The 24,755-nt window shown below is 42.2% G+C and overlaps 2 protein-coding genes and 1 long non-coding RNA gene across 3 annotated transcripts in view; 2 read left to right on the top strand and 1 right to left on the bottom strand.

Moving 5' to 3' along the window:
• The window catches only part of LOC308591775 (protein phosphatase 1 regulatory subunit 3E-like), a 231,035-nt gene that overhangs the window by 42,535 nt on the left and 163,745 nt on the right, over nucleotides 1–24,755 (top strand). The window lies entirely within an intron of this gene.
• LOC308592207 lies at nucleotides 9,297–13,675 on the bottom strand. The gene is made up of 2 exons (XR_014010440.1): nucleotides 12,215–13,675; nucleotides 9,297–11,378 (listed from the first exon to the last, which is right to left on the bottom strand). It is a non-coding gene; the product is annotated as an uncharacterized lncRNA (long non-coding RNA).
• The window catches only part of CDYL2 (chromodomain Y like 2), a 74,348-nt gene continuing 63,753 nt past the window's right edge, over nucleotides 14,161–24,755 (top strand). The window contains exon 1 of the mRNA XM_081202711.1: nucleotides 14,161–16,082. Coding sequence (XP_081058837.1) covers nucleotides 15,456–16,082 — 627 coding nt within the window. The 5' untranslated portion in view covers nucleotides 14,161–15,455. The remainder of the gene's footprint in view (nucleotides 16,083–24,755) is intronic.

Genomic DNA, 24,755 nt, shown 5'->3' with positions numbered 1-24,755 from the left:
CCCCTGCATCCCTATTCCCAAACTTATGTCAGCAAGTTGGCATTTCTTCCATCTTAATATTAGTCCTTTTATAAAAAACAAAAATAAATTTTCCCTAAGTTGGACCCCAATTCTCTTCCCTCGATTTCTCATTTTTTCTTACATAATTTTCTTAATACTAAACCCCCTGGTCTTGAGTGTTGTTTAAATTTGATACTTCCCTCCCTCCCCTCCCCGCTTTGCGTCCTTTCCCGAGACATGTCCAAATTAACAGTTTTTAGCCTGGATTCCGGATATCCGAGGCTCTCAATTCTCTTTTAGTCCCTCTCCGCCGGTTTTGTTGGTAGTCCTTTTTGTCTGTCATCGAGTCTCGAAAGATTTCCTTAACAATCAATCCAATCAGTCCATAGTCTCTTCCCATATTTAAAGGCAACTGCTGAGGAATTTCCACAAGGCCTAAGTCTTGCTGATAGTCAACATCAAAGTCTATGTGGAGGCCCCAATTGTACTTCTTTATTTCGAGCTCCTGAATTCCATAAAGTCCCAGGGCCTCCACTTTCATCTTCTGTATCTTTCGTAGGCTTAGAGTGGATTTAATCCAATAGTCTCCTTGCTTGTGTTCTCCAGATGTCGGCTTCTGGTTAGTACTTTCCCAGATAACTTGTTCTCTTTCTTGTTTTGTCTTCTCCTCTTCTTTGTTTATTGTTTCAAATTCAGCTGTGGGTTCTTTCTCACTCAGGCCCTCATTACTTTCAGCAGAACTACTTGTTTCCAAATCCAAGGTCGTCAATTGTTTACTCATAGCTGTAGTCTGCTCCTGTAGGGTTCCCACCAGTGAGAACATTCTTTCGATTTCTCTCAATATCTTTCCACCCACAGCCATTGTAATTCCACAGAATTCCCCCTAGAGGGAATCTGGTTACTGAGTAACCTTTTCTCCAACAATCCTCTGTCCTATTATTGTTTCTTTGTTTCTCAAAATTTTAGTTCAATTGTAACTCCTTTTAATCCGGAGAGGTCTTAAACAGCAATTTTTTTCACTATTAATAGTCCATTTGACAGCTTTTGACAGCTGTCAAATTCTGCTCCTCTATACAGGCTCCAAAGCAGGTCGCTCCCGGGCCCGGGAGGGAGGGTTGTTTACCACAAAACAAAGACTCTTCCAACACTCCACTCTCCTGCTCAAATTTACCTTTCTGAATCTTGGAAGTTACTGTCTTTTTAAAACTCACCCTTTACAGGGTAGGCACTCCAGCTTAGTTCTTATTTCGTTGCTCTGGATCGTCTGCAAGGGGGGGGGTGGGGACTTCCTTTTAGCACACCCCCCGGTCGTCTCAAATTCAAAAGGTAAAAGTTTTAAAGTTCAGTTCCAAATTACTCACGGGTTCTTTTTTCAGTCCGAATTTCAAGGAAGGAAGTCAGCGCTCTCCAGTTATGGCTCGCGGCTTCGCTCAGCGGCGGTAGCGGTCGACTCTCAGTGCCACGCCGTCCCCTGTATCCCCTCCGTAGCCTTTAAAAAGGCTCATTGCGAATCAGGGGGGGCGCTTAAGGCACCCGCCGAGTCTTCAGTCCGCAGGCTTCCGCGCCTGCGGTTTTTAAGGGTCCCCGTGTCGCCGGCACGGCAAAGACCCATCCACCGCTGAGCCGATTCCCTCCGGAGCTCGGAGGGAATCCGCCATTTCCCGATCGCGCCAACCCGGAAGTCCATGGGGCCATGGGTCATTCTTACAGCCATCATAGTTTCCCCAAAGTTCAAAGAAGTTCCATCTTTCTAGGGCACTGTAAAGTCTTATTATTTAAAACAAAACAAAACAAAACAAAACACTATGGTGGCTGTCACAAAAACATGGCAGAACTGAGGCAACAACCTTCTATAACTGAACATGCTGAGAGCCTTCTCTGAAGATTCTATTTTTTTTTATAAAGATATTTATTGCAAATTTTAAACAAGAAACAAACCACCAAACATGTATAATACCATCACCATACAACAGACAAAAAAAGCAAAGAAAAATTAGGAAATAGACATAGCATAAAAAAGAAAATAGAACAAAAACAATTATCCATAAATCATATTTTCATAATCTTTGGACTTCCTCACATCTCCCTTTCCTGCGTTCTCAATCATAAAATTATAAACAGCAATTTATTACCTTATTTCAATTCTTGTTTTGTAGTTCTCAAATATTATGTCCCAAACTTTGAATATTTTTATCATGTACTGAACTGCTTAGCTTAAACATAATATTACTTCAAATTTCATCATTTTCTTAAACATCACTTATTCTCATATATCTTACAACTGAATTGCTGAAGCCGTGTTGTTTTCTATCGTGCATTCTCTTAACATTCATACAGCTTATAATGTTTTTGTAAATAGTCTTTAAACTTTTTCCAGTCCTCTTCCACCGTCTCTTCTCCCAGGTCTCGAATTCTGCCAGTCATTTCAGCCAGCTCCATGTAGTCTATCAGTTGCGTCTGCCATTCTTCCAGAGTGGGCAAATCCTGTGTCTTCCAATGCTTTGCGATGAGTATTCTTGCTGCTGTTGTTGCGTACATAAAGAAAGTTCTATCCTTCTTTAACACCCCTTGGCCAACAATACCCAAAAGGAAGGCCTCTGGTTTCTTAAGGAAGGTATACTTAAATACCTTTTTTAACTCATTATAAATCATTTCCCAGAAAGCCTTAACCCTTGGGCACGTCCACCAGAGGTGAAAGAATGTTCCTTCAGTTCCCTTACATTTCCAACATTTATTATCGGGCAAATGATATATTTTTGCAAGCTTGACTGGGGTCATGTACAACCTGTATATCATTTTCATAATGTTTTCTTTCAAGGCATTACATGCTGTGAATCTCACTCTGGTGGTCCATAACTTTTCCCAGTCAGCAAACATAATATTGTGCCCAATGTCCTGTGCCCATTTTATCATAGCTGACTTAACCGTTCATCCTGAGTATTCCATTTCAACAGCAAGTTATACATTTTTGAGAGTACCTTGGTCTTGGGTTCTAACAATTCTGTTTCTAGTTTCGATCTTTCCACCTGGAAACCTGTTTTTTTATCCAAATTAAAAACCTCCCTAATCTGAGCATAATGTAACCAATCTCACACTTTATCTTTTAGTTTCTCAAAACTCTGCAATCTCCAAGTATCTCCTTCTCTTTCTAATATTTCCCAATATTTTGGCTCTCTGAAGATTCTATTCACTTTAAAGATACAGTAGTGCATATACATATGGGGTGTGTTCACAAAGGGGACTGCGGAATAAGAGAAGAGGATTCATGTAAGTGGGGAGTGGTCCCTGTGCAACTGGGTGTTTAAAAAGAAAGGAGGGGGCAGGGGAGTGCAAAGGGGGCTGCACAGTAGGAGAAAGGAGAAAGTATGGAAATGGGGGTGAAGTGAATCCACCCAGGGAACTCTGAGCTGTCCATAACTTGTGAGGTTAAGGTGACATTCCTATGTAAAAATGTAATGAGAGCTCACCAGACTGGGGTGGAATCTAGACACATATTTAAAAAGGCTGTGAAGATGCATTTTTTTAAAAAAAAAAAAAGTTTGGAAAAATATATTGAATTTGCCATAGCTCACCATCACCACCTACTGTCACATTTGTATAATGCACTTTACAACACACTTTAAATGTTTTATTTGCAGATCTATAGCTGAGTCCTAGGTATACTTGGTGTTTTCAGTTGTGTGTGTCATTGTTTAATTATGATCAAAAGTGACCAGGAGTAGCTGAAAGCTATGGTTTCCTCTTTATGAATTCTTGCTCTTATTGACTTCTTTCCCTCTCACTTTTCTAGCTGCCATTCTGAGATTTGTACAAAGTATGGCTGAGAGAGTTAGAGAGATCAGAATGATTCACATCTCAAGTGCCCTTGCACATAACTCGTCACACCACCACTCCTTTTAATTACTATTTGCTGTTTGTGTCTGCACAGACGATCTCCACCCACAAGCAGTAATTTGACCCCTTGCATTTCATGTGCAGACGTGTCATTACTGGTGCAAAACTTTCAGTAGGTGTCCATGGGGAAGAATTTATGAAAAACATCTCAACCAGTTTTACCGGGCCAGTAAAGGTCAATGAGTTGCTTATCCCAGTGTCCGGCATCTAAAATGTATATCTGCTTTTGGCACAGAATTTCTTCATATGAGGCATCTGATACTAGTGGTGTATCTGAAATTAGCAGCCAAATTTCTTCCTGGCTTTTGAGGTTCTCAGTTATTCAGTCTTGTTTCTGGAGCCAGTTTTTGTTTCTGAATTTTGTTACAAAATGCATGTTCAGTTTGTTATAGATTTAAATGCCTTCCATTCCCCTCTGATTCCTTCCTCCCCCCATTACATTACCTAGGCACATATATACAATGGCAAAACATCCCCCCCTTAAAAAAATATTTATATGATTTGTACACCTGATTGCATCAAGATTATTTCTGTGTGTTGGGGCAGTGCCAAATGTTAGTACTACTCAGAGTAGACCCATTTAAATTAATGGCTAGGATGAACTGAGGCCCATGAATTTTAATGGGTCTATGACTCTGAGTTGAATGGAATTGGCCCAAACCCCTCTTTCCCATTAGCTGCTAGATTAGCAAATGGAATGAGTAAAAGTACAAAGAAATTGTGTACAGTGGTACCTCGGGATGCAAACGGGATCCGTTCCAGAGCCCCATTCGCATCCTGAATAGAACTTAAGATGCGACGGCACGTCTGCGCGTGTGCGGGTCGCATTTTGCCGCTTCCGTGCATGTGCGTGACATCATTTTGAGCGTCTGTGCAAGCAGCCAAACCCGGAAGTAATGCGCTCTGTTACTTCCGGGTAGCCGCGGAGCGCAACCTGAAAGCGCTCAACCTGAAGCACATTCAACCCGAGGTATGACTGTATTGGGTTTTTAAATTTATTTATTTTTCTTTGCATAAAAGGTATAATTTTTTAAAAAGTGAAGAAAAGAAGAAAGACTATAGTACAGTGGTACCTCAAGTTAAAGATGCTTCAGGTTACAGACGCTTCAGGTTACAGACTCCGCTAACCTAGAAATAGTACCTTGGGTTAAGAACTTTGCTTCAGGATGAGAACAGAAATCGCGCAGCGGCAGTATGGCGGCAGGGGGAGGCCCCATTGCTAAAGTGGTACCTCAGGTTAAGAACAGTTTCTGCTTAAGAACGCACCTCCAGAACGAATAAAGTTCTTAACCCGAGGTACCATTGTATATCACTATAACTACTGCTACCAGTTAACAGTTACATTTTTTTAACCTACTGTATATTGTATAAATGAGTTCCAAATTGCATTATCCTTCTCCATGCAAAGTCTACATCTATAAGCAATCCGCTCATAAATGGCAAGTGTAGACAGGTCTTCAATCCACGGAATAAATGGAGCCGTATATTGATCTTTCCAATGCAGCAATATCAGTGTCTTGGCCACTGTAAGGGCATGGAGAATCTATTTATGTTGTCCAGTTGTCAAATTCCATGTAGTAGGTATATAGTTCAAAAGCATATTATCCTCTGTAGATTTTACATTTTTCCGCACAGTACAGTCATAATTATATAATCCACTACTTCCTCCCAAAACTTACTAAGTATGGGACATTTTAAATACATGCTTTCAAGAAGCATTATCCCTATTCATGAGATTTAAGGGTTTTCCTATTGAATGGGGTTATGTTATCGAATAAGATCCTATCAACGCAGGAGGAAAAATTGGGATTTTATTTATTTATTTAATGGCATGTGTACGTTGGTAATGCGGCAGGTGGAGGGAAGGTGCAATTGATCTGAACACTGCAACACACTGCATGCTCCAATTCCAGAATTAATTTCAAAAATTCTCAGAGTTAAACCAGAATTCAGAAGGAGAAGAATGCAAGTAGAGTAAACTCATAGTACAAAAAATGAACAGAATGGATGAAACCCTTTCATCCCTATCTGACACCAATGGAGGAAATGGCAGGATTATTAAGGATGACAAGAAATGGATAAAATATGGGACACTTGAACTGTAGCTGTTTTGGTCCTCCTGCTATACCATGAATCTGGCTCAAAGTACATTCAACAGATTGTTGCTCCTGGCTTCTAGATGAAGAGTACACTTACCCATTCTTAGTCCATAAACAATAAGTATTTGTGGTCCCCATTACAATAATTGTCAGCCTTTTTATCACATGCATTCTGAGAATGCAGAGTACATATTTTCCCTGCAGCAAAACCAACTGAAGTGAAAGCTGCACCATTGGCACATTCTCGAAGTGAAACTTGGCTGCAAGGCACAAAATTAGTCATTGAAAATTACCTTAAAATATAGGCAAAGGATTGTTAGGTCATTGAACTACTGTATTTACACGAATCTAATGTGCCATAGAATCTAATGCGCACCTCCATTTTCAAAACCTTGAAACCAAAAAAAGGATTTGCTATGTCAGCAGCGTTTTTCAAGCTTGCAATCGAATCTAATGAGCCATCAAATCTAATGTGCACCTTAATTTTTGCGACATAATTTGGCCCAAAAATGTGTGCATTACGTTTGAGTAAATATGGTATATACTGTTGGTTAAAGGAAGAGTTGCTTTCCATCCTAGAATGAAATCTGAAAGACATATGGTATGTAATGTTGAACACAGTAAGACAAAGCCGTTTACTTGGCAGAGACTGCAAACTATTATTATCGAGTCTGGACCTTCCTTTTCAGTTTGCTGTAGTCCACATTGAATGAATATAATCTGGTACTAGTTTTGGGGTCTCACCTTGATCCACATGGGGAGGGGTGAGAAATTTGGTTCAGTTTGCAATTAAAGACAGACCTACCTAGCACACACTTCCTAAAGCATTATGTGAACTGAAAAACAACCATCAGCTCTCCAGCCAAACAATGTGTGCAAAAATGGACCTACTGGCTTACAAAATTGCATTTTAGTAGGTGAAATTGTTTGTATATTATACAAAACTGCATACAAAACTGTAATGTAGGAGACATTTTCACAAAAAATACTGATTAATTTTCATAAGGACTTAAAAAAAAATCACAACTTGATGTGAAAATGTGGAGAACTGAACTTCAAACTGGAAAATTTAGAAACATTGACAGTCTCATCCATCCCTAGTTCCAAGGTTCCAGGTTGCTCTTTTGTCTCCTAGGAGATCTCAGAGTAGGAACAAGCAAGGTCAAAATAGGAACTATCAAGGCACTTTGTATGCAGGCCTGCACCAGTTTCTCCAGCTCCAAGAAATATTGAAAAGGGGAACCCAAGCTTTTTCACCTGGCTGAGTACAAGATGGAAGTAAGGGGGGAGCAGAAGATGCAATTATCAACCTTTCCTCCTCCCACCTTCTATAATAATAATAATAATAATAATAATAATAATAATAATAATAATAATAATAATAATAATAATAATAATTGTTTTACCCACCCAGGACAGGTTACATTTAAACACAATATTAAAAACAGTTTAAAACCATTTGCAATCACAAAAATATGGTGAGTCCTTATTTACACCCTTCACCAAAAAATGGTCACAGAGCAGTTTGCAAAAAATAGGGAAACATAATAAGCAAAGCATTATAAGGATTCTTATAAATTGCATAATTTATAAGCCTCCCTGCTGCCTTGCCCTGCCCTGCTCCATCTTCATCCAGATAAACGACAGCAATGCTAGCATCTGGAGGGAGGCTCCATTGTTCTGCCCCCACCATACCAGCCACTACAGCCTATGGTATCTTTTTTATGAAGCAATTCCACACATCCAAGGAAGTTCTAGAATCCTCAAGACACCATATAACTCAAGAATTCACAATGAAGCAGAAGTATGGATGTGTGAAACTGTGTTGTACTGAATCAAGCCACAGAACCATCTAGCCAAATGCTATAGATAGGCAGCCGTGTTGGTCTGCCATAGTCAAAATAAAAAAATTCCTTCCAGTAGCACCTTAAAGACCAACTAAGTTAGTTCTTGGTATGAGCTTTCGTGTGCATGCACACTTCTTCAGATACACTGAAACAGAAGTTGCCAGATCCTTCTATATAGTGAGAAGGTGGGGAGGGGTATTACTCAGAATGGTGGTGGGAATGGGAGATTGGCAGATAGCTGAGATGAGCCAAATGCTGTTAACTTTGGTAGCAACTATCATCCATACTACCAGATTCCTTTTAAAAGCCAGGGAATTAAATCTTACACATGCAAACATGTGCTTTGCCATTGAGCTATGGTTCTTTCTCATATTAATCTCACAACTTGGATTTTTGCATGAAAGAGCTATTGGTCATCCTGCACAGCTTCCAAACCCAAAATGACAAAGTAGGAAATTTTATGTATGTGATGTGCAAAATACTGATTTGAGTAATGGGAAACCATATTGCTTTGCCACCCTTAAACTTCTGCAAATGAGTAACTCTCAGCCAGAGATGCGCTTTCGTAGTTGCCTGCACTCGTCTCCTGGCCACAATCAGGTGACAACAGTGAGTCAGCATTCTTCTTTCCAGTTAACTCTGATCAGGAACGGAGTGTAAGATGACAAGGCTGGCAAGGCATTTCCCTTTAACATATTTTCTCTTTGCAGACTAAAAGCAGTGCTGTGTGGAATGCCCATTGCAGGGACGCTGAGAGGAAATTCCAGAGCTATGCTGCTATAACCCGTTCCCTTCTCAAGAATGATTAAATATGCATTGTCAAAGCGTATGATCCTCTGCTGTGGCACTCTGCTAGAAAACTCATATTGATTGGTTTCAAAAAAGAGCCATCTCCTGCCTGAGTCATAACTTCTTATCTGGAAACTATGGTTCCTAATATCAGTCATAAGAGCAGAAGTGGTATAGTGCTTAGCGTACTAAGTTGGACTGGGTCAAATTTTTGAGGATGTGGTAAACTGGATCGCTTGTCAATTCCATTAATGCTCTCTAGAGCAGAGATGGAGAACTTGTGTCCCTCCAGATGTTGACTGCACCCCCACCCCCAGTGCTGTCCATAGACCATGCTGGCTGTGACTGAAGGGAGATGGAGTCCTACTGGAAAAATCCTACCATATGTAGGAGGGCAACTTTGCATTTAACCTACTGTCTGATTGCCACAGCAGTTAATATCTGGGAGAAATCTATGGGGTGTCAAGATCCAGGTTTTCATCACATCAAGCACCTAAACCTTTTAGTGACTCTGTGAGATGAATCCAGTGGGGTGTGCAAAATCAGGGGCAGGGCTAACAGACATAGTCCCCTTCTCCCTCTGTGTATGCAGGGCTCTATTATGTAACCTGTTTACTGAGCCTTTATCCTGATTTGCTTGATAATTAATATGTCTCTGAATCACCAGTGGTCTTTTAATAATTGATTTATTATTATTCTATTAAATAGATAGCAAACAAGACTAGCAGGGTATTCCAACAAATTCAACAAAAGGTGGGGGAACCAACTGAGCACGGTCAGGTAAAAGGTAAGGAGATGAAAGATATCCATAAAAATATCGGAAGAAATTTGAACAAAAGAGGCAATACGGCAGTATTCCAAGACATAAACAGTGGGTCAACAACTTGTACAGTCAAAAACACTGAGCATTTGTTCCAATTTGTCAGGACGTTATACGGCAATGGGCATTCATCCTGCCTAGGGTGCTCAAGCATCTTCCCATTATTAATTTGTTCATCTTACTTTTCAGTTCATTTCCCCATCATTGTCCTTGCTGCACAAACTCTGATTCTATTTGAAGTGCATTTGTTGCACTACAGAAACCGAGCACTTTAAATCCATTTTATGGAGCAAACCTAAATTTTGAATCCTTCCTGTAAAATACTAACAGATTGGATGTGCCCATTGTCTATTCATCAAGGTTAACTTGTAAAGATGGCTGAAGAAATGATGGGATGTATTTACTTACCTTGCTTACTTACTTACTTACTTATGGCATTTATATCCCAACTTTTCCTCCAAGGAGCTCAAGGCACCATACATTGTTCTTCCCCTCCTCATTTAATCCCCACAACCACCCTGTGAGGCAGGTTGGGCTGAGAGGCAGTGAATGGCCCAAGGTCACCAAGGTCAATGGGGGGGGGGGAATCACCTGAATGTGCACTAGGCACCACAATGTAAGGGCCCCTCCAGAGCGCTACTTATTAGTTTTTTGGTGCATTCTGCAACATGTCATTGACACAATAATAGTGCACTAGTGATGAATTTATACTGGACCATACACGCATCGTTCTATTTTATTAGCTGTTCTGTGATGCTTACCGAATGTTACTGCACTATTGCCATCGGGAGGGGCACACTTATACCATAGCACAACAAACACGAGACAAAAAATAAACCGGAACATTTGTGATAGAAAAGGATACGGGATTTGAGCAGGCGGTTACAGGGCATGCAATGACCGGAAGCAAAGCCGTTTGCCTGCCCTGGAACCTTTGCAGAGCCAAATAGTGTTGCAAGCAGGATCGTGTCTAACCACCTGACACCATCATAAGCCCAAATCATAATGAATAAAAAGGGTGTGTGGAGGGACCCTAAGAGGCACCACTATAATATGTCTTCAAGGATGTCACCAACAAAACACTGGGGGAAATAGAGTTGGGAGGAATGTTTAGCCAAACTATTTCACAGAGCTATAATGAACGAGCTGATCTCTTTATGTTCAAGTTAGAGTAGCAGGATGATCTATGGATAGGTTTTATGAGAAATGCAATCCATTTGTTTTGCACTGCAGTGCTCAGAATGAGGACTGTGTTACTGCAAACTGGCAATATAAGATTGTATAATTTATCTTCTTGTTTTTGCTTGGTTTTCTTTCTTTCTTCTGTGTAATTTAAATTTGAAAAATAAGGGAAGGAGGAAAAGAAAGTACGTATTGAGCGGAGGTCATGGAGTCCCAATTTTCTGGCTGCTGGATGATCCATAATGTCAAACACATCCCAACACATTTCTAAATATCTGTCCCCAGATGTGTCCTGGATTAATTTATTGGATCGTGGCTCCAGCAACAGCCAAGACAAAATAGCCATTGAACCATAGTTTTATGATTAAATAAATAAAAGGCATACTGGAGTGGAAAACAGAGCAATAAGAATTAAAGGTGTTTACTCAGCTCTTAGCAATAAAACAACTCTAATAACTTTTCAGTGTTGTTTCATAGTTGCCTATACAGAATGCTTGGTAAATTCTGCTCTTCTAATAGAGACCACAATTTTGAGAGATGGTAAGCTTAAAAATAAAATAAAATGCATGGTACCATTTCCAAAGTGCCATTTGCATTATTGATAGTATTATCAAGTACTGCACAGCAAAAGATTTACAAATCTGTGCAGTTAATGCAGAACAAACATTTCCTATCCACGTGAGTTTAGATACTTGTGAGTTTCACTTGTGAGTTTCTCAAGTTTCTCGTTTTAACTAAAGACTTGGTCTGTTCAGAGACAAAATATAAAGAATATCAGGTTATATTCTTAACAGCACAAAGCACAGGGTTAGCCTTAGCCTAACACAGCCTTGGCACCTGTCAAGGCTTCTACTTTCAGTATGTCATATTGCACTAATGCGAATTTAGAGGAGTTGAGAAGAGATGGAAATGAGCAGGATTAGGCAAAACCAGTTCCCTTCATTCAACTTAATTAAGGTGGCAATGTTGGGTAAGCAATCCTATGGCTAGAAAGCCACAGACCCCAATCCACAGCACCCAAATCATCCTCATCTCAGGAGAGGAGATAGAAAATACTGGAAATGTCTTGTAGGAAAGACCTATCTTTATTTAACCTTGCTCCCTTCCACTGGAACCAATAGGGTTTACATCTGACTAGATGTGCATAGGATTGTTCTGTTGTTTAATGAGTTTTGTGTCTTCACAACTACCCTTTGGAATCCCCCCCTTGAATAATAGACAGGTACAGTCTTTGTTGGGATGCAGCTGGCGCTGTGGGTTAAACCACAGAGCCTAGGACTTGCCGATCAGAAGGTTGGCGGTTCGAATCCCCACAACGGGGTAAGCTCCCGTTGCTCGGTCCCTGCTCCTGCCAACCTAGCAGTTTGAAAGCACGCCAAAGTGCAAGTAGATAAATGGGTACCGCTCCGGCGGGAAGGTAAACGGCATTTCTGTGCACTGCTCTGATTCGCCAGAAGCGGCTTAGTCATGCTGACCACATGATCCGGAAGCTGTACCCTGGCTCCCTCGGCCAATAAAGCGAGATGAGCGCCGCAACCCCAGAGTCGGTCACGACTGGACCTAATGGTCAGGGGTCCCTTTACCTTTACTTTACAGTCTTTGTTGTCTCTTTACTGCCTACTGAAGGCCTTTCTTTTCCAACAAACCTTGAGTATTAGAACTGTTTTTAGGTGTTTAAATCATTTCATTGCTTGCTTGTTTGCTCTCCTGGACATCTTTGAGATAAAGAGTGGGATATAAAGTTTAACAACAACAACAACACATCGTTATTACTCCAATTTATAAAACACTTTTCGTTCAACATTTATATTTAAAGGATGGCATCCAATGTTAGTCATACCCAGAGTACACCCACTGGATTTAATGGACATGACTACCTTAAATGTATTAATATCTATGGGTCCACCCTTGACTGTGACTAACACTGGCTACAATTCAACTACATCTGCCTTACAAAGCAAAGCAAGCAGCCACAGTTCAGTAAGCAATTTAAACTTTCTGAAACATAATGAAAATGCAGTCAGCAGTCCTGTAATTACACTATAAAACTTAATAAAATATTTATACTAAAACAGCAGAGGACAAACATTAATATTCTATTTGAATATGTGAGTTTTCAAAATTCATTTGAACATGGGAAGACATGAAGCCTCACAGGTCAGCCCAAGGAGGGAATTCCAAAGTCTGGGGGCTACCACCAAAAGGACTCTGCCCCTTGAAAATAAAAGTCCTACTCACTTTATTTGTGTATGAAGGGAAGGGAGTGCTCATTATGGGAACATACTGGTTGAGAAACTGAAAGGAACTGAAAAGTACAAGGAGAATCTTGCTCCAGTATCTAAGAAGGCAATGTTCTAAACTTGTTCCTTAATGATCAGAGTACTACACTATGTTCTGAGAGCTGGATTTTTTAAAACAGTAAACCATAGTCATATCTCTAACATTATGGTTCCATGTGTGGTGAGTGAGTTGGGTGATGTATGTGTATCAGTGAAAGGCTGGTCGACCAGGGCAAATGGTGTTATCTATATAAAATAAATTTTGATGATATGCAAAGTAGCAGAGTAGCTTACAGCTAGGAAGCTAAATAACTCTTTTAGGTGATTGATAGTTTCTTTGTAAAGACTATACAATGTCCAGACTCTTTATATTCAAAAGAACTTTACTTTCATAAACATATAACTAAGAAAAATATATTTACAATCTCATGCTTATTCAAACATGGGTACATTCTCAGTTGAATTGTAGACTGAAGTCTACTTACTTAGTCTTACAAACAAAATTGTGTTGAGACTTGCACCAAAGTTTTACCTAACTCAGGGCTTACTGAGAGCTCCTGCACAGGTTTCTCCCTATTAATGTTTAGGGATCTTCCGCTATCTGTTTCACATCAGACAGATCACATTGACACCATACCATCCTCAGCAGTATCCTGAGGAACCATTCTCCCTCACACACATAGAGAGAAGAGAAAGCAGATAAAAACAACAGTTACTGGAATAACAGTCACAATAGAATGGAATGCCTCTCTCATGTGACTCAACAGTCAGCCAATCATATGAGAGCCACTGCCTGAGGGGGGACGACCCTATGTTTAAAGTACACAGTAATTTAATATAAATAAATCTTCACATTTCAGGAACTTAAATCATTATCCTTAACTTGTCTGTCATTGGCTCAGGCTCTACCTACTGTTGGCCTCCCTCCCTTCTGCCCTTTTGGTCACAATGGGCTCCAATCACCAGTGGAGTGCATATATGATCGATCATGTTTTTAAGGAATGAAATTGCATGCAAGATGCTTTCCAACACTTGAAAGTGACACAGTATATGGACTTTACAGGCTTAAAAGCAACACAACCTTATTTTTATTTATTTTTTCCACAAGGAGAAAGGGAAGAGTGGGAAATATTTTATAGATTTTGACACAACACCATTATCAGAATGGGTAAACTTTTGAGACTGTGAGAAGACATACCAACAATCTACATCCCTAAATAAAGATCCAGGTATGAAGATGCTGAATCAGATCATTGGTCCCATAACTAAATATTTTGTTGAGTGGCAGAAGCTCTCAAAGCTTTCAGGCAGGGGGTCTCTCCCAACCCTAACAGGAGATGCTTGGAACTTTCTGCCTCCAGGACAGGTGGCTCTTCCACTAAGCTATGGTGGAGGAATGAGTTTTCATCCCCTAGCAACAGAATAAGCCAATAACTAGGAGGGGAGCAAGATCAACCACAGGAAAGTACAGAGACAACCAGTCTGCACGGCTGCATTCATCTCTGGTACATGTTTAACAAACTTCCCCATACATTTACCACTTGGTAAGTTGAGATGTCTTCACCCCATGTCTCATTACTTGATGAATGCATGTCCAAATACATGAACTGCTTTCACTGGAAAGCATCAGTGCTGATATGAGGTGGCATGAAATTTCTGTCCCCTGTGGTATTTGATTGGCAATGACTCAGTCACACGTGCAACTTGCCATCACGTAATGTTGCAGTCGTGAAATGATAGGAAGGTAGTTGTGAAGACTCAACAAAGCTGCTATATAAAATGTTGGTGATGTAGTCTATTGGAAAACTGTCTAGAGTGGGAGCCATGTTAGCCTGTTGCAGTAAAAATAAAAAGGTCTTGTGGCATCTTAAATGTATTATGGCATGGGTGCTTAATCAGCAGACAAGATCAGAGGGCTAATGCTTTACTGTGAAAATGCGGATTAATTTCACTGCTTCCTACTAGGGAGTAAGTGGGAAACAACATGATGCTTGGCATAGCATTACCTCTGAACTGGAAAGTGTGACTTGTGTGAACCAACCCTGATCTTGGCTTTCTGTTTGTGGCTTCTTTTAGTGAAACCAACTGCAATCTCCAGTTTGGATGTAACACTAAAGACTGTAGTTGGTTGTGCTCACTAGCGGCAAGCAACAGGGGAAGTGATCAGCACATTCACAGCAATCCGTCAACCGCGGTTTATTGTGACACATTACAGTGATCAACATGCGCTTGGGGTCGCAGGTTGTGTTGTGTATATGGCTGGTCCACTGAGGCCCATCCAAGCTGCCAAAAGATGTTTCTACTCCCACCCTACCCCTTGCATCTATAAGCAGGTGGATGGGATGCCTTTGGGACAGGTTGAATTTGAGACTGGGAGGCAACTGGAAGGAGAGGAAACCAAGGAACCTGTCAAAACCCTAACCCCCCAGACAAATCTGATCTGAGTTGGTCCTTAAGATGATGGCGATGTCCTCCTTTTGGAAGGTAGGAAGTCACATGACACAGTCAGGCCTCTGGCTCAGATGGCCTAACAGTGACGGGCAGGATGGCTCTCCAGGGTTTCGGCCGAGGTTGGGGATGGAACCTGCGTGCAAAGCAGATGCTCTACCCTGTGAGCCCTTTCCCCTTGGTCAGCCAGGACCTCTGGCGGGTCCCTTTGGAGGAACAGACAAACGTGTGTGCAGCTGCGGCGGCAAAAGGTGCAGGGACTTTTGCTCGTTGGGGGGTTTGCCATGCGGAGGGATCATCAGCCTTCCCTTTTCTGTCCTCCCCGCCCTTGTGCCGCTTCACTAGGGTGGGTAGTGGGGGGGGGGAGTTCCTGAAGGCGCAGACACCCGCGCGCAAGCACACACACACACGACTCCTTCACACGCATGCAGAGCGCCGCTCTCTTGCCGCTCCACGGCTGCCACTGCTGCTGCCGCCGCCGCTCTTGCTGGTTACGCCAGCCCGCCTGCCGCCCGCCTGCCTGCCTCTCGCCGTCTCCCCTCGCCTCCGATTCTGCGCACACAGCCTGTCATTCTGCACAGCACAGTTTTTTCGCTCCGCTCGGAGAGCGAGTGGTGGAGAGAGAAAACACACACACACGGAGGGAGAGCAGCTCAGGAGCCCGGCGAGAGAGCGAGGCGCCCGAGTCCCGCAGCCCAGCATGGCTTCGGGGGACCTTTACGAGGTACGGCGCCGGAGCGGTTGTCCGGGGCTTGGCCGGAGGGCAGCCGGCGAAAGGAGGCGGGCAGGCAAGCAGGCAGGGAGGAAGAGAAGGAAGGAAAGGAGGAAGGAAGGAGGGAGGGAGAGAAGGAGGGACGCCCCGGCCAAGGAGGCTGCGGGAGCTTGTTTGGCCAAGGCGTCTTTTCCGCGCGGGGTCTTTCTCTCGGGGGGCGCCGGGGGTCTCCTTCCCCCCCCTCTGGAGTTCCTGGAGGAACTGAGAGGAAATGGCCAAGGTGGAGAGGAGGCGGAGGGGGGTGGCAGATCTGCTGCTGCTGCTGCTGCTGCTGGCGGGAGGGATGGATGAAGCGCTCCCTCCCTGCTTTCTCTTTCGAGACCCCCCCCCCCGCCACTTTCCACGGGGTATGAGCTGAGTAGGCCTTAGAGGAGAGTTAGCGGGCCAGGGGGAGGGGGCACCCCAGCCGGACAGCCCCCGGGGCGGAAAGTCCAGGTAAAGTCCTCTGGACTGCTCCTCCTCCTCCACCGCCCTCGGAACCCAACCCGGCAACAGGAAGGAGAGAGGAGAGAGGGTTGCGCCCCGGCATGCGGCGGCGCAAAGTCTTGGCAAAGAGGGAGGCGCTGCCTGTTTTTCTTTCTCTCGGGGGCTTCCCAGGCTTGCCCCCAGGGGGCGGATGTAAGCCACGGGGGAGGGGCTTGGTGAGGAGGAGCTGGAGCCTCTGGTGGACACCAGTGCATGCTGGGGGATATTGGGGGGGAGGTGCACTCAAGGATGCTGGGGTTGGGAGGTGGGCTGTCAAAGTTTGGTGGGGTCTTGAGAGAGGAGGTCTTTGGGGAGGCAGGTGCTCCTGGATTGGGTTAGCCTGGAGGTCTTCAAGTGAATTGCTTTGATCAAGTCTTCTGAAGAAAGTCACTGATTCTGTGCCGGTTTTCTAGTTTATCATACAGCACTGAAGTGCAAATGGAGAGAGGGATTTGCCCTCTCCCCACCATGTTAACTTGAGTAGATCCTATTAGATTGTTCCATGTGGATTAGAGGATGCTGCCTGTGTTTGTCCCATGATTTTGGACTAGAGGATGTAAGTGCAGGAAGTAGCACGCTAACTATCTGGTTGGTCAGAGGTCGGAGGTGCTGAATTGGGGCATGGACAACCCAATGGAAACTCTGGATGGCCATCTTTGGATCTCACTCCATGTCAGAATTTTAATGGCTGGACTACACTTTGTACCAAAGCCTCTCCATCCAAAGTGCCACCAAACCTCTACCTCAGATGACACAGGGTTGTATCTAACTAAGTTCTACTCAGTTGACCCATTGAAACTGAAGGGTCAGTTAGTTAGTCAGTCCATTCATTTCGGTGGGTCTACTCTATGGGATACAACCCATAGGGAGTTGCTTTATTTTGATTCATACCAGTTGTTGACACCATCTAGCTCACTATTGTCTACACCAGTGTTCCCAGATGTGGTTGAGCTACCATCTCCCTTGACCATTGGCTAAGGTGGGCTGGGGGTGATGGGAATTGCAGTCCCTCAATACTAGAAGATCCAAGGTTGAAAAACACCGGCTGGTCATAGCTCTCCGGGGCTTCAGGAAGGGAATACTCCCAGACCTACCTGGAGATGTTGGAAATTGAAGTTGGAATCTTCTACATGGAAAACAAGTGCTCTACCTCAAAGCTACAGCCCTTCCCCGATCTAAATAAAGCAAATTTAATCTCATAATGTACAGGTACACTGAACTTGATATTGTGTAGCTAGCAACAGCTAGCAACCATCAAGGCTACCAACGGAACAAGTCTGGAAATAATAAAACCCATTTGTTAGAGTTTGACACATAACATGCCTGAGATTTAAATCGGTTCCAATATTGGGTTTACCTGTGGGGCATCTTATGTTCTGATAGCTGTTTTAGACACCACAAAGAAGTGGCAGCAGATGTTCCATAATACAGTCTTGACTTGAGCAATATAGAATGTCCTAGAAGATTCCCTCTTTTTAAAAATAATGCTCACCCTCCACATAAAGATTATTCAGACAATTGGCAGACTTGTTTGCAGCCAATTAATCTATTAATTAACCAATTCAATGGATTAATTAGCTAATTCAAATTAATGTTAAAGTCTTAATGGTGATTAATCCCAACTGGAAGTTTGGAGCCTCTTTTCCTAGAACTCCCATATTGATAATGTGTTTATAATAAAATGTATGAGTGGTATGTTAATGCCTGTAATATTTTGAAGGTAGTTGATGATGTTACTAGTCTCTCTGGTCTGTAAGACATACAAATTATACTTTCTTTGGAAAAATAATATGTGGCAGAGGTGACAACTAATATTAAACACAATGGTTGCAATTCAGGAAACCATGTATCCCACAGTAGATCTTGGTCAGGCTCCGCAAAGAAGGTCGGTGAACCATTCCCTAGTTGGCTTTGGGAAATATGTAACTGCAATTCCAGAAGTCAAATCACCAGATCATATCTATTGCCTGAATAAAGAAATGTATATTAATTATCTCCAGCAATGCTGACTTCATACGCGTTAGTGCTGCTTAAAGGCCATTTGTAACACCAGATTTTTAAGCAGTGACTGCTGAACCAGAGTTATTTGCACCAATGAAGCTAAGTTAGTGGAATTGATGGCTATTTTTAATGTGGTGGTTTTTAACTTTGAAGGCCAAACTTTTGCTGGATCAAGTTTAGATGCTTGTCTTGAATTACAGCTTTGTGCTCAACCTTTGAGGATTATTAGGATGAGCACTCTGAGAGGAAGGGTAGACAACAAACGTTAGAAAATGGAACAAATGGATTTTTGTACCTCCTGCTCTCCTTATTTGTTTTCTCTATTGAGTAAGCATAGCTACAAGTTGCTTTATCTTTTGTTGGTGTTTTATGGATGATTTAAAGGCACAGGTGTTCAGATATGGATGGAAGAGTCTGGATGCATCTTTAGCATCTGAGTGCCCTTGAGGAGCAATTAAAGTTTTGACCCTTTGTGGTACAACTTGATTTCTTCTGGAGCAAACAGAATCTCTCAAGGTGACATCAGCTACTCAGAAGTCTGCTCCGATTTATATTGATGCCTTTAGCTTTGCTTGAAGCTTGCATAGGTTTGAGTTTGTAGCCTGCCAGGGAGCTTATTGCATCGGTTTTCTCTCTTCTCCAACTCCACCATTGTTGGTGAAATTCTGCCTATTGATTACTTGCTTGGTTTAATGTGCTTGCTTGGTTTATTGATATAAATATTTGTTTTGTGCTGGGTGAACTTTATTGCAAATGTTTACATTTATTTCATACTCTGGAAACATTTCAGCATGAATACGCACATGGGTGCTAAAAGAAAGCATTCATCCTTCTCCATGAAGCTGGCATTGCATTCATATAGACGTTATTGCTATTCCTACTTTTCTTCAGAAATATTCTGAAAATATGTGCACTTCAGGATTGTGCCTGAGAAGATAGATTGTTGATTATCTTACATTCTTCATGGGACATACAAATAAATATATCAAGCGGAATTTCTACAGGTAACACTATTATACTATTGTAGTGAACAACATTCTGGGGAATAGTTGTAGCTCATTGATAGAGCATCTGCTCTGCTGACAGAAGTTCCAGGTTCAACCCTTAACATCTCGAGAGAGGGCCAGGAGTAATCCCCATCTGAAACCTTGGGCAGCTGTTGCCAGTCACTGTAGACCAGCTTTTACCAGCCTGATGCTCTAGAGATGATCTAGAGATGTTTTCAACACCAGCTGTCATCAGCTCTGGCTGATGGGACTTGTCATCTAAGACATGGAAGGGACCAGGTTGACAAGTTCTGGTATAAACTGAGCTGGATGGATCAATGACCTGACTCTGTAAGGCAGCTTCCGATGTTGCTGTTACAGGATACTCAGCCAAAATCATCTTAACATCCCAAGTACCTTTACAGTGTTTGACGATCTACCAGAATTGTGGATAGGCAGCTTTGCATATTATTGATTATTGGTTTTTAGGTTGCCTTTTCCCTCAATGGTTGCTTTTACATTAAGTAATATGGAGAACACCTGCATCAATTGTTTGCAAGCATAACTAAAACATATATTCAGATGGATAACATCAGACCATCACCTGTATGTTGGGCAAACTCTTTGCTTATAGCAAGTGTCGGAAACCTTTGGTTGTCCAGATGCTGCTGAACTACAGCTCCCATTAGTCCCAACCAACATGGCCAGGGAAGATGGGGCACTCTGACGACATCAAACTCAGCGTTTTAAGTAGCTGGGTATCTTTATTTTAACATGTTATACTGGAGAAATGTTTTCACATGTCCTTTTGGTTAGTAATGTCCTTATGATGCCCTGTTTAATATTGGAGATTGTGCTTACAGGCTTTTGCTGAAGTGTGGTATAGATGATAGTCATGATGCTGATGCTGATGATTAGTTTTGTCATAGCCGTAATCTGTAATGTTTGTAAAATTACTTTGCTACCTATGATTACGGTCTCAGTGATCAAAGAGTCATGACTAAATGGAGCACTTTCAGCATCTGCAGTTCATAATTCATGTTGACTTTTTTTGTGGCCTATGTATGAGTTCTCAGGAAAATCAGTAAGAGGAGAAATAGCAAGAGATGCCAAGATTGAATTAGGGTGGCGCAAGATAGGGTTTTGTTGTTGTTTAGTCGTTTAGTCGTGTCTGACTCTTCGTGACCCCATGGACCAGAGCACGCCAGGCACTTCTGTCTTCCACTGCCTCCCACAGTTTGGTCAGACTCATGTTTGTAGCTTCGAGAACGCTGTCCAACCATCTCGTCCTCTGTCGTCCCCTTCTTCTTGTGCCCTCCATCTTTCCCAACATCAGGGTCTTTTCCAGGGAGTCTTCTCTTCTCATGAGGTGGCCAAAGTATTGGAGCCTCAGCTTCATGATCTGTCCTTCCAGTGAGCACTCAGGGCTGATTTCCTTAAGAATGGATATGTTTGATCTTCTTGCAGTCCATGGGACTCTCAAGAGTCTCCTCCAGCACCATAATTCAAAAGCATCAATTCTTCGGCGATCAGCCTTCTTTATGGTCCAGCTTTCACTTTCATACATCACTACTGGGAAAACCATGACTTTAACTATACGGACCTTTGTTGGTAAGGTGATGTCTCTGCTTTTTAAGATGCTGTCTAGGTTTGCCATCGCCTTTCTCCCAAGGAGCAGGCGTCTTTTAATTTTGTGACTCCTGTCACCATCTGCAGTGATCATGGAGCCCAAGAAAGTAAAATCTCTCACTGCCTTCATTTCTTCCCCTTCTATTTGCCAGGAGGTGGTGGGACCAGTGGCCATGATCTTCATTTTTTTGATGTTGAGCTTCAGACCATATTTTGCGCTCTCCTCTTTCACCCTCATTAAAAGGTTATTTAATTCCTCCTCACTTTCTGCCATCAAGGTTGTGTCATCTGCATATCTGAGGTTGTTGATATTTCTTCCGGCGATCTTAATTCCGGCTTGGGATTCATCCAGCCCAGCCTTTCACATGATGAATTCTGCATATAAGTTAAATAATCAGGGAGACAATATACAGCCTTGTACTCGTTTCCCAATTTTGAACCTAGTGGTTATTTAATTCATTTATGAATTGCTTCCTGGAAATGATTTCACAATACAATTTTTACAAATTCTTTGGAATAATGTCTCAAAACAGTTAAAACAACTGCATATATATATATATATATATATATATATATATATATATATGCAGGTTTTGGTGTCTTCGGGTATCTTCCCGTGTAAGAGTTGGGGTGTCTAGGCGACGTTTCGACGAGGTCTCACTCGTCATCTTCAGGCTGGTGCTTTCGGCTTCTTGTTACTAGAACAGAGCAGGATCTCAGTGTTTGAGTTCCTATAAATACTGTTGAGGGGGTGTGGTGTATAGCCTCCAACGTTCTGGGCAGAGAGGAAGTTCCCAGGTTATTGTGCCTTTTCTTCTTTTGTTCATTAATTACTTGAGGGATATCTTGAGTGATTTCTTGAGTGATATTCTGAGTACCACTTAGGAGGGTCATTAGGTGTGGATTAGTTGCTAAAGCTTTCGTGTCTTGACCTCTTGAGCTTGTGAAGAGTTTTTCTGAGAAGATGGCTGTACTGCACTTAGTTGTGCTCTGGCTTGGCTTCGTGTATAGGGGCGAGCTGTGGTTTTGTGCCCTGTGCCAGCCAGATCTGTGTAGGGATTGCAGGGGGGTGCAGCATCCGGAGGTGCCACTATGGTTTGGCTACTGGATGGTGTCTGTAATTTATCTGTGGAGAGGGTCTGGGTTTGGGTCTGGTGTGGTTGATTGGAGATGGCGTTCTGTGTGCCTCTGGTTCTGGTGTCGGTTTTTGTGGGGAGGGCTAATTTCCAGATGTCTGGCAGGCGGGACGTGTCGTCACGCTTGTTCATGTTGTGAGGGTGTTTCTCTATCTCGATGGCTTCCATGATTATTCTCTTGTGGTGATGTTCCATGTTAAAGAGCAATTTGGAATCTGCAAAATTAATTTCGTGTCCTGTTTCTTTCATGTGTTGGTAAAGAGAGGAAGTTTTTTCTTCTTTTTTGACGGCATTCTTGTGTTCTGCGATACGTGCATTTATTCGTCTGTTTGTTTGTCCAATGTACGTGGCTGGGCAGACTTTGCAGGGTATTTCATAGACCCCTTGGTTTTCTAACTGGATTTTATCTTTTGGGTTTCTGAGGATATTGGCTATTTTTTGGTTGGTGCAAAAGGCTGTTTTGATATTGTGTTTATGGAGGATTTTGCTAATTTTATCTGTAGTGCCCTTGATATAAGGAAGGAGGGCCATGCCATTGTTTTCTTCTGTGTCTTGGTTTTTGGGGGGTGTTTCTTTTTGGATTAGCTTCGTAACCCTGTTTTGCTGGTATCCGTTGGCGATTAACACATTTGAGAGATTCTGTAACTCAGTTGTCAAGTGGTCTTTGTCAGCCAGGCGTTTGGTTCTGGAGATGAGAGTCTTGGCTACGGAGTTTATTTGTGCAGGGTGGTGGTGTGATTGTGCATGTAAGTAGCGGTTGGTGTGTGTTTTTTTCCGGTAGATAGTGTGTCCTAGGGAGCCATCAGGTTTTTTGTAGATTAGGACGTCAAGGAAGGGAAGTTGGTTGTTGGCTTCTATTTCCATAGTGAATTGTATTTTGGGGTGTAGGCTGTTGAGATGTGTGAGGAAGCTATCTAGTTTTTCCTTCCCGTGTGGCCAAATTACAAAGGTGTCGTCAACATATCTGAGCCAAAGTTTGGGTTTGTGTTCTGACTTGTCTAAAGCATTGGTTTCAAAGTGTTCCATGTACAGATTTGCGATGACCGGTGAGAGGGGTGATCCCATAGGTGCTCCTTCTATCTGTTTGTATCTTTGTCCATTGTGGATGAAGTACGTGTTGGTTAGGCAGTGGTTGGTCAGGTCCAGGATGTATTCGGGGGGATTGTATTTGTTTTGAATGGCTGTCAAGGCTTCATTAATGGGCACTTGTGTGAAGAGAGATACAACATCGAAGCTCACAAGTAGGTTATCGGGATGTAGGTTTTGCTTCTTTATTGTTTCTATGAACTGGAAGGAGTTTGTAACGTGTGAAGCGATAGATTCTGCATAGGGCTGAAGTTGCTTAGCGAGAAATTTAGCGAGATTTTGTAGAGGTGAGCCTATGGAGCTGACTATTGGTCTGAGTGGTGTTCCTTCTTTGTGTATCTTGGGGAGACCGTAGAGTTTGGGGCATCTGGATGATTTTTCTCTGGGGATGATTCTTATATATATGTATATATATAATTCAAATCCAGTATCGATCAAACTGGGAGAAAAATCTCCTCTTAGAGATTTTGTTGAAAGAACCAAGTATTGCTTTCTATGCACTATCCAATGGCCATGTAGCAAATGTGGGGAAGGACTGTAGCTCAGTGGTTGAAGAAAGTCCCTGCTTCTGTTCTCAGCTTTTCCAGCTAGAAGTGAGAGAAAACCCTGCCTGGAACTCTGGGGAGCTACTGCTAGTCAGGGTAGATAGTACTGACCTAGCTGGACCAATGGTCTGACTACCTATATAAGGCCGCTTCCCATGTTCCTAAATGCATGTGAAGATGACACTTGTAGTAGATAATAGCTGCTACCCCTCCATTAATAGGTGTGGAACTTGTGAAGTTGTGCCGTCTACCCTTCCATTCAATAGAAATGGCACATGTTGGACAAATCCAGTTTTTGAGCCTGTGCCAGTAAGTGCTGCTATTGCATACTCTCCAACTAAAATTGTTCTTATTCATTTGAAAAGGGGGGAAAATTAAGCACACGCTTAACTTCACAGCTGAAATCAGTGGAACACAATAGCGCTTGATGTTGAATGGATTGTGCCCCGTGCTTTTAATCTTTCCGACTTTATGATATCATGTTTACATCTTTTGAGAGTTGTGTATAGAATTAATGAAAATGCATGGTAAGTTTAAACATATAAAATGACAAATTAGTCACAGCATTTTATGTATATATATATTCTGATGATGTGAAATGTGGTTTACTGTACTACAATTTAAAAATTGTGAGCTATTTGTCATTTAGAATGAGTTTACTTAGGTAACTTGAAATACAGTCCTTAGTTTTCACATCTTAGAAATTTAGCCATTGGCCTTTTTAAAAAAGCAAGTTTAAATCTACAGAAAGCAGAAAACATAACTTAGGTGTCTAAT

The sequence above is a fragment of the Podarcis bocagei genome, assembly GCF_964188305.1.
Source record: "Podarcis bocagei genome assembly, chromosome: 7".
NCBI lineage: Eukaryota > Metazoa > Chordata > Lepidosauria > Squamata > Lacertidae > Podarcis > Podarcis bocagei.
Note: the sequence above shows the minus strand (reverse complement) of the source record. Positions and strands in the feature narration are given on the sequence as shown.